General features: G+C 43.8%; 1 protein-coding gene across 1 annotated transcript in view; it reads right to left on the bottom strand.

Moving 5' to 3' along the window:
- Positions 1-12,331, bottom strand: part of PIWIL1 (piwi like RNA-mediated gene silencing 1) — a 465,014-nt gene that overhangs the window by 261,899 nt on the left and 190,784 nt on the right. The window contains exon 10 of the mRNA XM_040347413.1: positions 2,211-2,337. Within this exon, the coding sequence (XP_040203347.1) occupies positions 2,211-2,337 (127 nt within the window). The remainder of the gene's footprint in view (positions 1-2,210; positions 2,338-12,331) is intronic.

Below are 12,331 nucleotides of genomic sequence, written 5' to 3'. Positions count from 1 at the left end.
ATTTAACATACGTGGGAGTGCCAATCAGGATGAATTCATGATTTCACAGCAGCACATTTTTAATGCGGCTGAGGGAATCACTGCGATTCCTGCAACCACACGCATAAGTGTGAACCAAGTCTAAAGGCGTGACGACATACATTCAATCCTTTGCCAACTTCTTGTACCCTTCGTACAAATAATATACCACTATCTACGTAACCCCAGGACTCGTTACTATTCTTTAGACCACTTAGCCCATTTGAATCTGTTTATGAACTGCTCCAATTATCTTTATCAGATTTATACTCTAGCAAGCACACTACCATTCCACCCAACACTGCTTTAAAGACCTCTAAAATATACTTGAACTTTACACTAATGCACTGTACACACGATTGGAGTTTCCGTCAGAATAAACTCAGATGGGATTTTCCGACAAAATTCAGTTCAAGCTGTCTTGCATATACACGGACACACCAAATTTCCCGACCGTCAAAAATGCGGTGACATACAACACTACGACAAGCCTAGAAAAATTAAGTTCAATACTTCCAAGCATGCGTCAAATTGTTTCAGAGCATGTGTGATTTTTTTCTCCGTTTTTTCCGACAGAAAAAGTCAGATGGGGCATACACACGGTCGGAATATCCGATGAAAAAATTCTGTCAGACTTTTTAATCGGAAATTCCGACCGTGTGTACGAGGCATAAGAGTAAGACTAGGTGAACATAAACCTTATTACTCAAAAAGGCTCACTAAATGTGACCATACAAGAAAATGCTTACAAGACATACCCACAATAGTACAAGGTGCTATCTCTACTTCATAAAAACTCCAACAGTGTCAGAACTATGCTGGTGGTGTGCAGTGGAAGAAGGTATGTTCCTCCACACCAAGTGGTCCTGCATTGCTCTTTCTAGCTTTGGTTAACCACTTGCTTACTGGGCACATAAACCCCCTTCGTTCCCAGGCGAAATCTCAGCGTCCGGCACTGCGTCGCTTTAACTGACAATTGCGCGGTCGTGCGACGTGGCTCCCAAACAAAATTGGCGTCCTTTTTTCCCCACAAATAGAGCTTTCTTTTGGTGGTATTTGATCACCTCTGCGGTTTTTATTTTTTGCGCTATAAACAAAAAAAGAGCAACAATTTAAAAAAAATATATTTTTTTTTTACTTGTTGCTATAATAAATATCCCAATTTTTTTTTTAAAAAACTATTTTTTTTTCTCAGTTTAGGCCGATACGTATTTTTCGACGTATTTTTGTAAAAAAAAAAAAAAAAAATCGCAATAAGCGACTGGTTTGCGCAAAAGTTATAGCGCCTACAAAATGGGGAACAGAATTATGATTTTTTTTATTATTTTTTTTTTTACTAGTAATGGCGGCGATCTGCGATTTTTATTGGGACTGGGATATTGCGGCGGACGTATCGGACACTTTTGACACAAATTTGGCGCCATTCACATTTATACAGCGATCAGTGCTATAAAAATGCACGAATTACTGTATAAATGTGACTGGCAGTGAAGGGGTTAACACTAGGGGGTGAGGAAGGGGTTAACTGTGTAGCCTGGGTGTGTTATAACTGTGTGGGGGGAGGGGGGTGACTGGGGGAGGGGACCGATGCTGTGTCTCTATGTACAAGAGACACAGATCGGTCTCCTCTCCTCTGACAGCACGTGGAGCTCTGTGTTTACACACAGAGCTCCACGTCCCTGCTGTCACCTGCCGTGTCACCGACGATCGCGTGTACCCGGCGGACATCGCGGCCGCCAGGTACACGCATCGGGTCTTCGGCGATGCGCCGGGACAGTTTTTACCCGCCGCGCGCCACCCAGTGGCGCGCGCGGGTAATGCACATACAAGGCCGTGTTTAAACGGCCACTTGGCACTTGAGAGCCGCGCTGCGGACGTATTTCGTCTATAGCGCGGATCTCAAGTGGTTAAATGTTACAGTACTGGACATTATGCCAGCCTTTACTCCAAAGTGAGTATACCACGTGTCTGGGTAACTGTCTTAAAATTCTAGTAGATGTTTTTACACTGTTGCAGAAACAATGGGAAGTGCAAATTTGATAACATGTATCAAAACATACCTACCCTTTATGTGTTAAGATATGAACAAGGTAATTTCTGAGTCTTTTAAGTTCAGAAAGGAAGACAAATATATATGGAATGAAAGACCCTAACCTCACAACAGAAAAGTAACAGTACAAATTCTGTAATACCTGTTAAAAAGCAAAATTCTGGAATTAAAACAATAGGAGTTGGTTGTGTTCCAGGTGGTCCTTTTATTTTTTTGGGATTGTGGATAACTCCAGGCTGATTTGAGTCTGTGATTTGTTTGTTATATTGCTATTAAAAAATAAAGAAACCTGGTTAAAATCACAAATACATAAAATACACTAGAAAGTTGATTTACAGACTGTAATTTTAAAATTATATTAAACCCCCCAAAAAACACTAATGCCCCGTACACAAGACCAAACATGTCCGCTGAAACTGGTCCGTGGACCAGTTTCAGCGGACATGTTCGGTTGTGTGTATGGCCGATCGGACAGGTTTCCAGCGGACATTTGTCCAGCCGACCGTTTTCCAGCGGACAAAAATTTCTTAGCATGCTAAGAAACATGTCCGCTGGAAGCCTGTCCATCGGACATGTTCGGTCGCCGATCGGCCGCCATCCCTCGCATGCGTGGAAGCATTGATTCGACGCATGCGTGGAAGCATTGAACTTCCAGGGCCGGGCACGTCGCCGCGGCATCGTCGCGGCCACGTCACCGCGTACGCGCGTATTTCTGTCTGATGGTGTGTACAACCATCAGACAGAAATCTCCGGGCGGACATGTCCGCTGAAAACGGTCCGGCGGACCTTTTTCAGCGGACAGTCCGTCTGTGTGTACGAGGCCTTATACTGCAGCTTACCAATCGTGAAATTTGGTTTATGCAGGTGTTTTTTCTTTAGGCTTATTCTTCCTTTATTTTCACCTGAAAATTCTTTAACACTCTAAGCAGTCCAGAAGTGGAACTTAGAGGGTTCAGACAAACCATTTAACATTGACAGGGGTGCTTACAATGGAAAGCATTTCTTCATGTAAAATCTTTATCCCGAAAGGAAAAAAAAGGTTGCTATGACTGCCTAAAAAGTGATAACTGTAGTTCAGCATTAATTTGTTAGTAAAATCCATCTAAAGCCTCATACACAAAATCGTCCCTTCATCTGACTTTTCCGTGGATTTTGTTCTGAATGAGCGTGGCCGTGAACTTGTTCTGCAAACAAACGGCAGAACTTTTTCAGCCAACTTTAACCAAATCACGTTTTTTTTCAGCTCTTTACCGCCACCCTTTGGGCAACACCTGCTATTGTTGGTTGATGTTTAGCATTGGTTCTGAGCATGCGTGTTTGTATGTTGGACTTTAGTCTGACTGACTTGTGGAGATTATCCTCCTTCGAACATTTGTTGTCGAAAAGTTTGAGAGCATTCACAGCGAACATTTGTCCAATGAAAAACCGAAAACAATTGTCCAATGGAGCATACACACGGTCGGATTGTCAGATGGTGTGTATGGGACGTTAATCTGCAAGAGCTTTAAAAACCATCCTATCCCCAGATTGTCAATGCTGCTGACAAGTAGTAAGTTAGTGGTTAGGGCATCAGGTGAAAAAATAAATAAAACTTTTCCAGACATCACATTAAATAGCTGGTAAGCTGCAATATATGGTTTTATTTCTAGATTAACCCCTTCGGCCTAATGGTAAAAAAAAATATATATATACATGCCTAAGCACAATTACTGCGGCCCGAGGGCCAGATGTGGCCCTTTGAGAGCCTTTATGCGGCCCTTGGGGCACTATTCCTCCAACTTATATGAGAAAGTATTTTTCCCACCGATACCAACAAGAGGGCACTATTTATTCTACTAATATCAATGATGGGATACTATTCCTCCTACTGATAGGGGCCCTACTCATCCTACTGACCACCAACCCTGAGGCCACATTTATTCTCACTGGAGCTGGGTCCAGGACATTTTCTGCCCCCCGCTGGCCACAATCCGGCCCTCCTTAAAGTTTGAAGGACAATAAAGTGGCCCTTTGTTTGAAAAGTTTGGAGACCCCTTACCATTGAGAAATAAAGTCATTTCACTACCCTTACGTCACTTGGTATCCTTGTCGGCAGACTTCTGGCTGGGGAGAGAAGACCTCCATTCTGCCGACCCCCCAATGCCTATTAAACGGTACCCTCCGTTTTATCTCTAAACTGGATTTTAGCCGGGGGGGGGGGGGGGGGGGGGGGACCACACAGCCAAATTTTAGAAGTGTAGTCCTCATCCCAGGTCTTAACCCACAAGGCTTTCCTTGTAGAATTTAAAAGGGCACCAGTCTTGGCAGTTGTACGCATTATCTTGACTGCCGCATCTGCCAGGTAGGCTACTGTCATACCAATCACCTCTGAAGAGTCCAAGACCTGTTTGGACTTCACGACACATGATCCATTCGTTTGGTGACTCACATGTCTGCGTTCCTCGCTAACACAAGCCAAAGTCAAGGCAGGACTCATAGCCGCTGCATTGGCTTCCCATGCACTGTGCATGAGGGTTTCGGCTCGTAGATCCACCTGGTCTCCGCTGTTGCCTGCATCGAAAAATGAGAGGTTGGATTGCTTGGAGACCTGAGCAAGGCAAGTATCTAATGTAAGTGTCTTAACCACTTAACCCCTGGACCAATATGCAGCTAAATGCCCAGAGGTGTTTTTACAATTTGGCACTGCGCTGCTTTTACTGGTAATTGCGCGGCCATGCAATGTTGTACCGAAACGAAATTTGCGTCCTTTTCTTCCCACAAATAGAGCTTTCTTTTGATGGTATTTGATTGCCTCTGCGATTTTTATTTTTTGCAAAATAAACAGAAAAAGACCGTAAATATTGAAAAACAAAATATTTTCTTATAACAAAAAGTAAACAATATCGAAGACTAAATTTTAGTCAAACATTTAGGCCAAAATGTATTCAGCCACATGTCTTTAGTAAAAAGAAATCGCAATAAGCGTATATTTATTGGTTTTCCCAAAAGTTATAGCGTCTACAAACTAGGGTACATTTTCTGGAATTTACACAGCATTTATTTCTTGAGGTGCTAAGATGGCAGGGCAGTACAAAACCCCCCCCAAATGACCCCATTTTGGAAAGTAGACACCCCAAGGAAACTGCTGAGAGGCATGTTGAGCCCATTGAATATTTTTTTTTTTTTTGTCCCAAGTGAAAAAATTACAAAAAGTTGTCACTAAATGATATATTGCTCAAACATGCCATGGTTATATGTGGAATTGCACCCCAAAACACATTCTGCTGCTTCTCCTGAGTACAGGGAAATCACATGTTTGGGACTTTTTGCGCCTTCAGCATTTCTAAGGGCACAAATTTTTGATTTCACTCCTCACTACCTATCAGTTTTGAAGGCCATAAAATGCCAAACTAGCACAAACCCCCCCCCCCCCCCCCAAATGACCCAATTTTGGAAAGTAGACACCCCAAGCTATTTGCTGAGAGGCATGTCGAATCCTCAGAATATTTTATATTTTGACACAAGTTGCGGGAATATGACAAACTGATTTTTTTTTGCACAAAGTTGTCACTAAATGATATATTGCTCACACATGCTATGGTAATATGTGGAATTGCACCCCAAAATACATTCTGCTGCTTCTCCTGAGTACGGGGATACCACATGTGTGGGACTTTTTGGGAGCCTAGTCGCCGCGTACGGGGCCCCGAAACCCAAGCACCGTCTTCAAGATTTCTAAGGGTATACATTTTTGATTTCACTCCTCACTTACCTATCACTACCTATCAGAGTTTTGAAGGCCATAAAATGCCAAGATGGCACACAACCCCCCCAAAGGACCCAATTTTGGAAAAAAGACACCCCAAGCTATTTGCTGAGAGGCATGTTGAGTCCATAGATTATTATTTTTTTTTGCCCCAAGTGATTGAATAATGACCAAAAAAAAATTAAAAAACATTGGCCCAGATTCAAGTAGAATCGCGCAATATTTGCGTGGGCAAAGAGCAAATTTTTTTCTCTGCGCCCACGCAAATATTGCGCTTTGCCCGCGATTCACGGAGCAGTTGCTCCGTAAATTGCGCGGGCAATATGCTAAGCAGCTGGGCGCAGAGCTGCCTAATGTAAATGATCCCGCCGGGGGCGGGAATCATTTAAATTAGGCGCCCTCCCGCGCCGAGCGAACAGCGCATGCTCCGTCGGGAAACTTTCCCAACGTGCATTGCGGCAAATGACGTCGCAAGGACGTCATTTGCTTGTAAGTGAACGTGAATGGCGTCCAGCGCCATTCACGGTTCACTTACGTAAACAACGTGAAATTTGAACGTCGCGAGCGGGAGGCGCAGCTATACTTTAGCATTGGCTGCGCCTGCTATTAGCAGGAGCAACCTTATGCTAAAGGCGCCGTACGGAAACTCCGTACCTTGCGTACGCAGGGCCCGCGCAACTTTTGTGAATCGGTGGTAGTATGCAATTTGCATACTACACGCCGATCACAAAGGCCGCGCTCCCTAGCGGCCAACGCAAGAATGCAGCCTGGGATGTGAAGGCATAAGAAGGCTTATGTTTGTCACATCCTAGGCTGCATTCGGTGTAACGAGGTTCCTGAATCAGGAGCACTCGTTACACCGGAGCAAGTAAGCACTTGCGCCGCGCAACTATGGTTGCGCGGGCGCAAGTGCTTCTTGAATCTGGGCCATTGTCATTAAATTATATATTGCTCAAACATGCCATGGGCATATGTGGAATTACACCCCAAAATACATTCTGCTGCTTCTCCTGAGTACAGGGATACCACATGTGTGGAACTTTTTGGGATTCTAGCCATGTACGGGGCCCCGAAAACCAAGCACCGCCTTCAAGATTTCTAAGGGCATACATTTTTGATTTCACTCCTCACTACCTATCACAGTTTTGAAGGCCATAAAATGCCAAGATGGCACACAACCCCCCCAAATGACCCCATTTTGGAAAGAAGACACCCCAAGCTATTTGCTGAGAGGCATGTTGAGTCCGTGGAATATTTAATCACCTCCTTCAAGATTTGTGTGAGTGAAATCAAAAATTTATGTCCGTAGAAATCTTGAAGGTGGTGATTGGTTTTTGGGGTCCCGTACGCGGCTAGGCTCCCAAAAAGTCCCACACATGTGGTATCCCCGTACTCAGGAGAAGCAGCAGAATGTATTTAGGGTGTAATTCCACATATGCCAATGGCATGTGTGAGAAATATATCATTTAGTGACAACGTTTTGTAAATGTATTTATTTTTGGTCATTATTCAATCACTTGGGGCAAAATAATTAAATATTCCATGGACTCAACATGCCTCTCAGCAAATAGCTTGGGGTGTCTTCTTTCCAAAATGGGGTCATTTGGGGGGGTTGTGTGCCATCTTGGCATTGTATGGCTTTCAAAACTGTGATAGGTAGTGATAGGTAGTGAGGAGTGAAATCAAAATGTATGCCCTTAGAAATCTTGAAGGTGTTGCTTGGGTTTCGGGGCCCCCGTACGCGGCTAGGCTCACAAAAAGTCCCACACATGTGGTATCCACATACTAAGGAGAAGCAGCAGAATGTATTTTGGGGTGCAATTCCACATATAACTATGGCATGTGTGAGCAATATATCATTTAGTGACAACTTTGTGCAAAAAAAAAAAAATCAGTTTGTCATATTCCCGCAACTTGTGTCAAAATATAAAATATTCCATGGACTCGACATGCCTCTCAGCAAATAGCTTGGGGTGTCTACTTTCCAAAATGGGGTCATTTGGGTTTTTTTTGTGCTATTTTGGCATTTTATGGCCTTCCAAACTGTGATAGGTAGTGAGGAGTGAAATCAAAAATTTACACCCTTAGAAAGCCTGAAGGCGGTGATTGGTTTTTGGGGTCCCGTACGCGGCTAGGCTCCCAAAAAGTCTCACACATGTGGAATCCCCGTACTCAGGAGAAGCAGCAAAATTTATTTTGGGGTGTAATTCCACATATGCCCATGGCATATTTGAGCAATATATCATTTAGTGACAAGTTTGCGCAAAAAAAAAATATATATATATATATATATATATATATATATATATATTTATTTTTCCCGCAGCTTGGGTCAAAATATAAAATATTCCATGGACTCGGGATGCCTCTCAGCAAGTAGCTTGGGGTGTCTACTTTCCAAAATGGGGTCATTTGGGGGGGGGTTTTGAATTGTCCTGGCATTTTATGCACAACATTTAGAAGCTTATGTCCCACATCACCCACTCTTCTAACCACTTGAAGACAAAGCCCTTTCTGACACTGCTGTTTACATAAAAACATATTTTTTTTGCAAGAAAGTTAAGTTGAACCCCCAAACATTATATATTTTTTTAAAGAAAAGGCCCTACAGATTAAAATGGTGGGTGTTGCATTTTTTTTTCCCACACAGTATTTGCGCAGCGATTTTTTTTTTCCCGATTATTTTAAAGCACTAAAACATACTATATTGCCCAAATTATTGATGAAATAAAAAAGATGATCTTAGGCCGAGTACATGGATACCAAACACAACATACTTTAAAATTTCGCACAAACGCGCAGTGGCGACAAACTACATACATTTTTAAAAGCCTTTAAAAGCCTTTACAGGTTACCACATTAGATTTACAAAGGAGGTCTACTGCTAAAATGACTGCCCTCGATCTGCCCTTTGTGGTGATACCTCACATGCATGGTGCATTTGATGTTTACATATGACTCCAGACCGACGCTTGCGTTCGCCTTCGCGCAAGAGCAGGGGGGGGACAGGGATGCTTTTTTTTTTTTTTTTTTTTTTATTTAGCTTTCTTTATTTTATTTGTAAACTGTTCCTTCTATTTTATATATTTTTACAATTTTTATTGTTATCTCAGGGAATGTAAATATCCCTTATGATAGTAATAGTTAGTGACAGGTACTCTTTTTTTAAAAAAAAAAATTGGGTCTATTAGACCCTAGATCTTTCCTCTGCCCTCAAAGCATCTGACCACACCAAGATCGGTGTGATAAAATGCTTTCCCAATTTCCAAATGGCGCTGTTTATATCCGGGGGGAGGGACATTCCCTCCCACTGAATGTAGAAGCAGTCTAGAGGCTAATTAGCCTCTAGGACTGCTTTTACATGAAAGCCGACCGCTGGCTGAAAAAAATGATACCAAGATGATACCTAAACCCGCAGGCATCATTCTGGTATAACCATTCAAAGTCCAGCAACATACCAGTACGTTGATGGTTCTTGTTGGACATGTATTGTAATCTTTTTTTTTTTTTCATGCAGCCTGTTGGCTGAACAAAAAAAAAACTGATCGGTGGGTATGCCCACCATTAGAATACCTCCCTTCATCCACCCACTTCTAATGATGGGCATACATGCACCATTTATATATGCCGAAGCATGGGGGCATCCTCCCGCAAAAAAGTTATGCCGCGTACACATGGTCGGACTTTTCTATGCTGTGTAAACATGGTCAGACTTTTCCACGGGAAAGCCTCCGTAGGAATGTCAACCGTATGTACGCGGCATTAGGAGCAAAATCGCTCCTTCGCCCCTGAAGCCCCCATGCTTCGGCATATATGCTCTTTTTTTGACTGTGGTGGTGAAATCACCTCCTACAGCGTTGGAGTCGCGGCTTTATATATCGTGGGAGCAAACACTGTTGCTGTCACGCTAAATAAATCCGCGCTGCAACTGAATGGCGTACCTGCTAAGCAAATGATAGTTAACATTAAAACAAAGTAACATTACAGTATAACAGTAAGATCATACCATACCTGCAAAGCAAATACCAAAAAAAAAACCTAGTAAAAAATAAAAAATAATTTAACGCAACCTGTGCCTAAAATATATATATGCCGAAGCATGGGGGAATCCTCCCGCAAAAAAGTTATGACGCATACACACGGTCGGATTTTTCCACGGGCAAGCCCCCGTAGGAATGTCGACCGTATATACGCGCCATTAGGAGCAAAATCGCTCCTCCGCCCCTAATGCCCCCATGCTTCTGTATATATGCTCTTTTTTTAACTGTGGTGGTAAAATCACCTCCTACAGCACTGGAGTCACGGCTTTATATATGGTGGGAGCAAACGCTGTTGCTGTCAAGATAAATAAGTCCGCGCAACAACTGAATGGCGTACCTGAAAACAGTAAAGTAAATTATATACCTGAAAAGCAAGCATGAAAAAACATAACAACAATAAAACTTTGCAGAATAGAATACAGTAAATAAGAGCAGAACAATAGAGAGAGAATAGAGAGGGAGAGAACAATAAAACGACAACTATTTTTGTTTTTTTTATTTTATATTTTTTGTGTGTTTTTTTATTTTTTTACTTTTTTTTTAACACTTTTTTTTGTAACTGTAACTGTTCAACTTTTCGGTTCCAGGTTTGGGTCTCTCAAAATGCGATGGCATCTTGGGAGACCCTGTGTAAGGCTGCGTAAACACGGTCGGACAAAACCGATGAGAATGGACCGAGGTTCAGTTTCATCGGTCCAAACAGACTGTGTGTGTATAGCCCATCGGTCTGTTGTCCTTCGGTCCAAAATTTTTAAACATGCTTTAAAATCGACCCGATGGACCGCTGCCCGATCGCTCCAAACCGATGGTTAGTACAGAAAGCATTGGTTCAAAACCAGTGCATGCTCAGAATCAAGTTGACGCATGCTTGGAAGCCTTGAACTTCGTTTTATTCAGCACGTCGTGTGTTTGACGTCACCGCGTTCTAACCGATCGGTTTTTGGAACGATGGTGTGTACGCACATGAGCAGGGCCGCTGATAGGCCAGTACAGCCAGCACTGTTGTACCGGGCCCGCCCCCATCAGCTACACAGTGGGGCCCGGGCATCATTAAAATGCTTTACTGCATTTAAAAAAAAAATGTTTTCTAAACTCTTCCCCGCCTCCACTTGCTTACAGAGTGGTTATATACATTTCCTGGACCCTATCGGGTCAACACAGGGGCCCAGGAGGGGAGCACAGCGGAGGACTATTTCTTTGTTTTCGGGAATCATGCCGCCCCACTATTATAATAGTCCCGGCAGGCGGAGTGATACAGCGATTCTCCTTTCGGCTCCCGGCTGCTTCTCTCATGAGATATGATAGAGTTGAGCGGCTGACAAGGAAGAGCAGGAGGTGATCGTGGCTGCACTTGGACACAGTGAGTGGGCAATAGAGAAATAATATATGTATCTTACAGCACAGCAGGTTACAATCATCACACAGGTGAGGCAGAACAGCAGGGTCTCTGTCATGGCTCTGTGTCACATGGCTGTTGGGTGCTGACTTTGTTATGGTTGTACTGTTACAGTCTGTTATATACAATACAGCCATAAGTTAAGTCAGCACCTAACAGCCATGTGACATAAGAGCCATGACAGAGCCCCTGGTTACTGTGCTGCCTGTGTGATAATTGTAACCTGATGATAATAAGAAATGTGCTACTTTAACCACTTGGGATCCGCGCTATGGACGAAAGACGTCCACAGCGCGGCTCTCAAGTGCCGGGTGGACGTCCTGTTGTTGTCATTCCCCGTGCGCGCCGCTGGGGGCACGCAGCGGGGAAACAACATGCCCGGCGCATTGCTGGGAAGCCGATGCGTGTGCCTGGTGGCCGCGATGTCCGCCAGGTACCCGCGATCGGCGGTGACAGCAGGGACGTGGAGCTCTGTGTGTAAACACAGAGCTCCACGTCCTGTCAGGGAATAAGGATGAGCTCTGGCGTGTTCGCATAGAACACGTGCAGAGCCCGCCAGGAAGTGTGCACGGCGCCACGCTAATCACAGCCAGGGAAACATTTCACGATCCCTGCAGCCGAGCATCAGGGCAATGTCTCCCTGGCTGTGGTTAGCACAGCCCCGTGCACACTTCCTGGCGGGCTCTGCACGTGTTCTATGCGAACACGCCGGAGCTCATCCTTATCACGGAGAGAGGAGACCGATGCTGTGTCCCTTGTACATAAGGACACAGCATCGGTCAGTCTCCTCCCCCCACACAGTTAGAACGCACCCAGGATACACATTTAACCCCTTCCTCACCCCCTAGTGTTAACCCCTTCCCTGCCAGTCACATTTACACAGTTATCAGTGCATTTTTATAGCACTAATCGCTGTATAAATGTGAATGGTCCCAAAAATGTGTCAAAAGTGTCCGATACATCCGCCGCAATATCGCAGGCCTAAAATAAATTGCTGATCGCCGCCATTACTAGTAAAAAAATAATCATAAATCTATCCCCTATTTTGTAGGCGCTATAACTTTTGCACAAACCAATCAATA

The sequence above is a fragment of the Rana temporaria genome, chromosome 1, assembly GCF_905171775.1.
Source record: "Rana temporaria chromosome 1, aRanTem1.1, whole genome shotgun sequence".
Lineage (NCBI taxonomy): Eukaryota > Metazoa > Chordata > Amphibia > Anura > Ranidae > Rana > Rana temporaria.
This window is presented reverse-complemented; position numbering and strand designations above follow the sequence as displayed.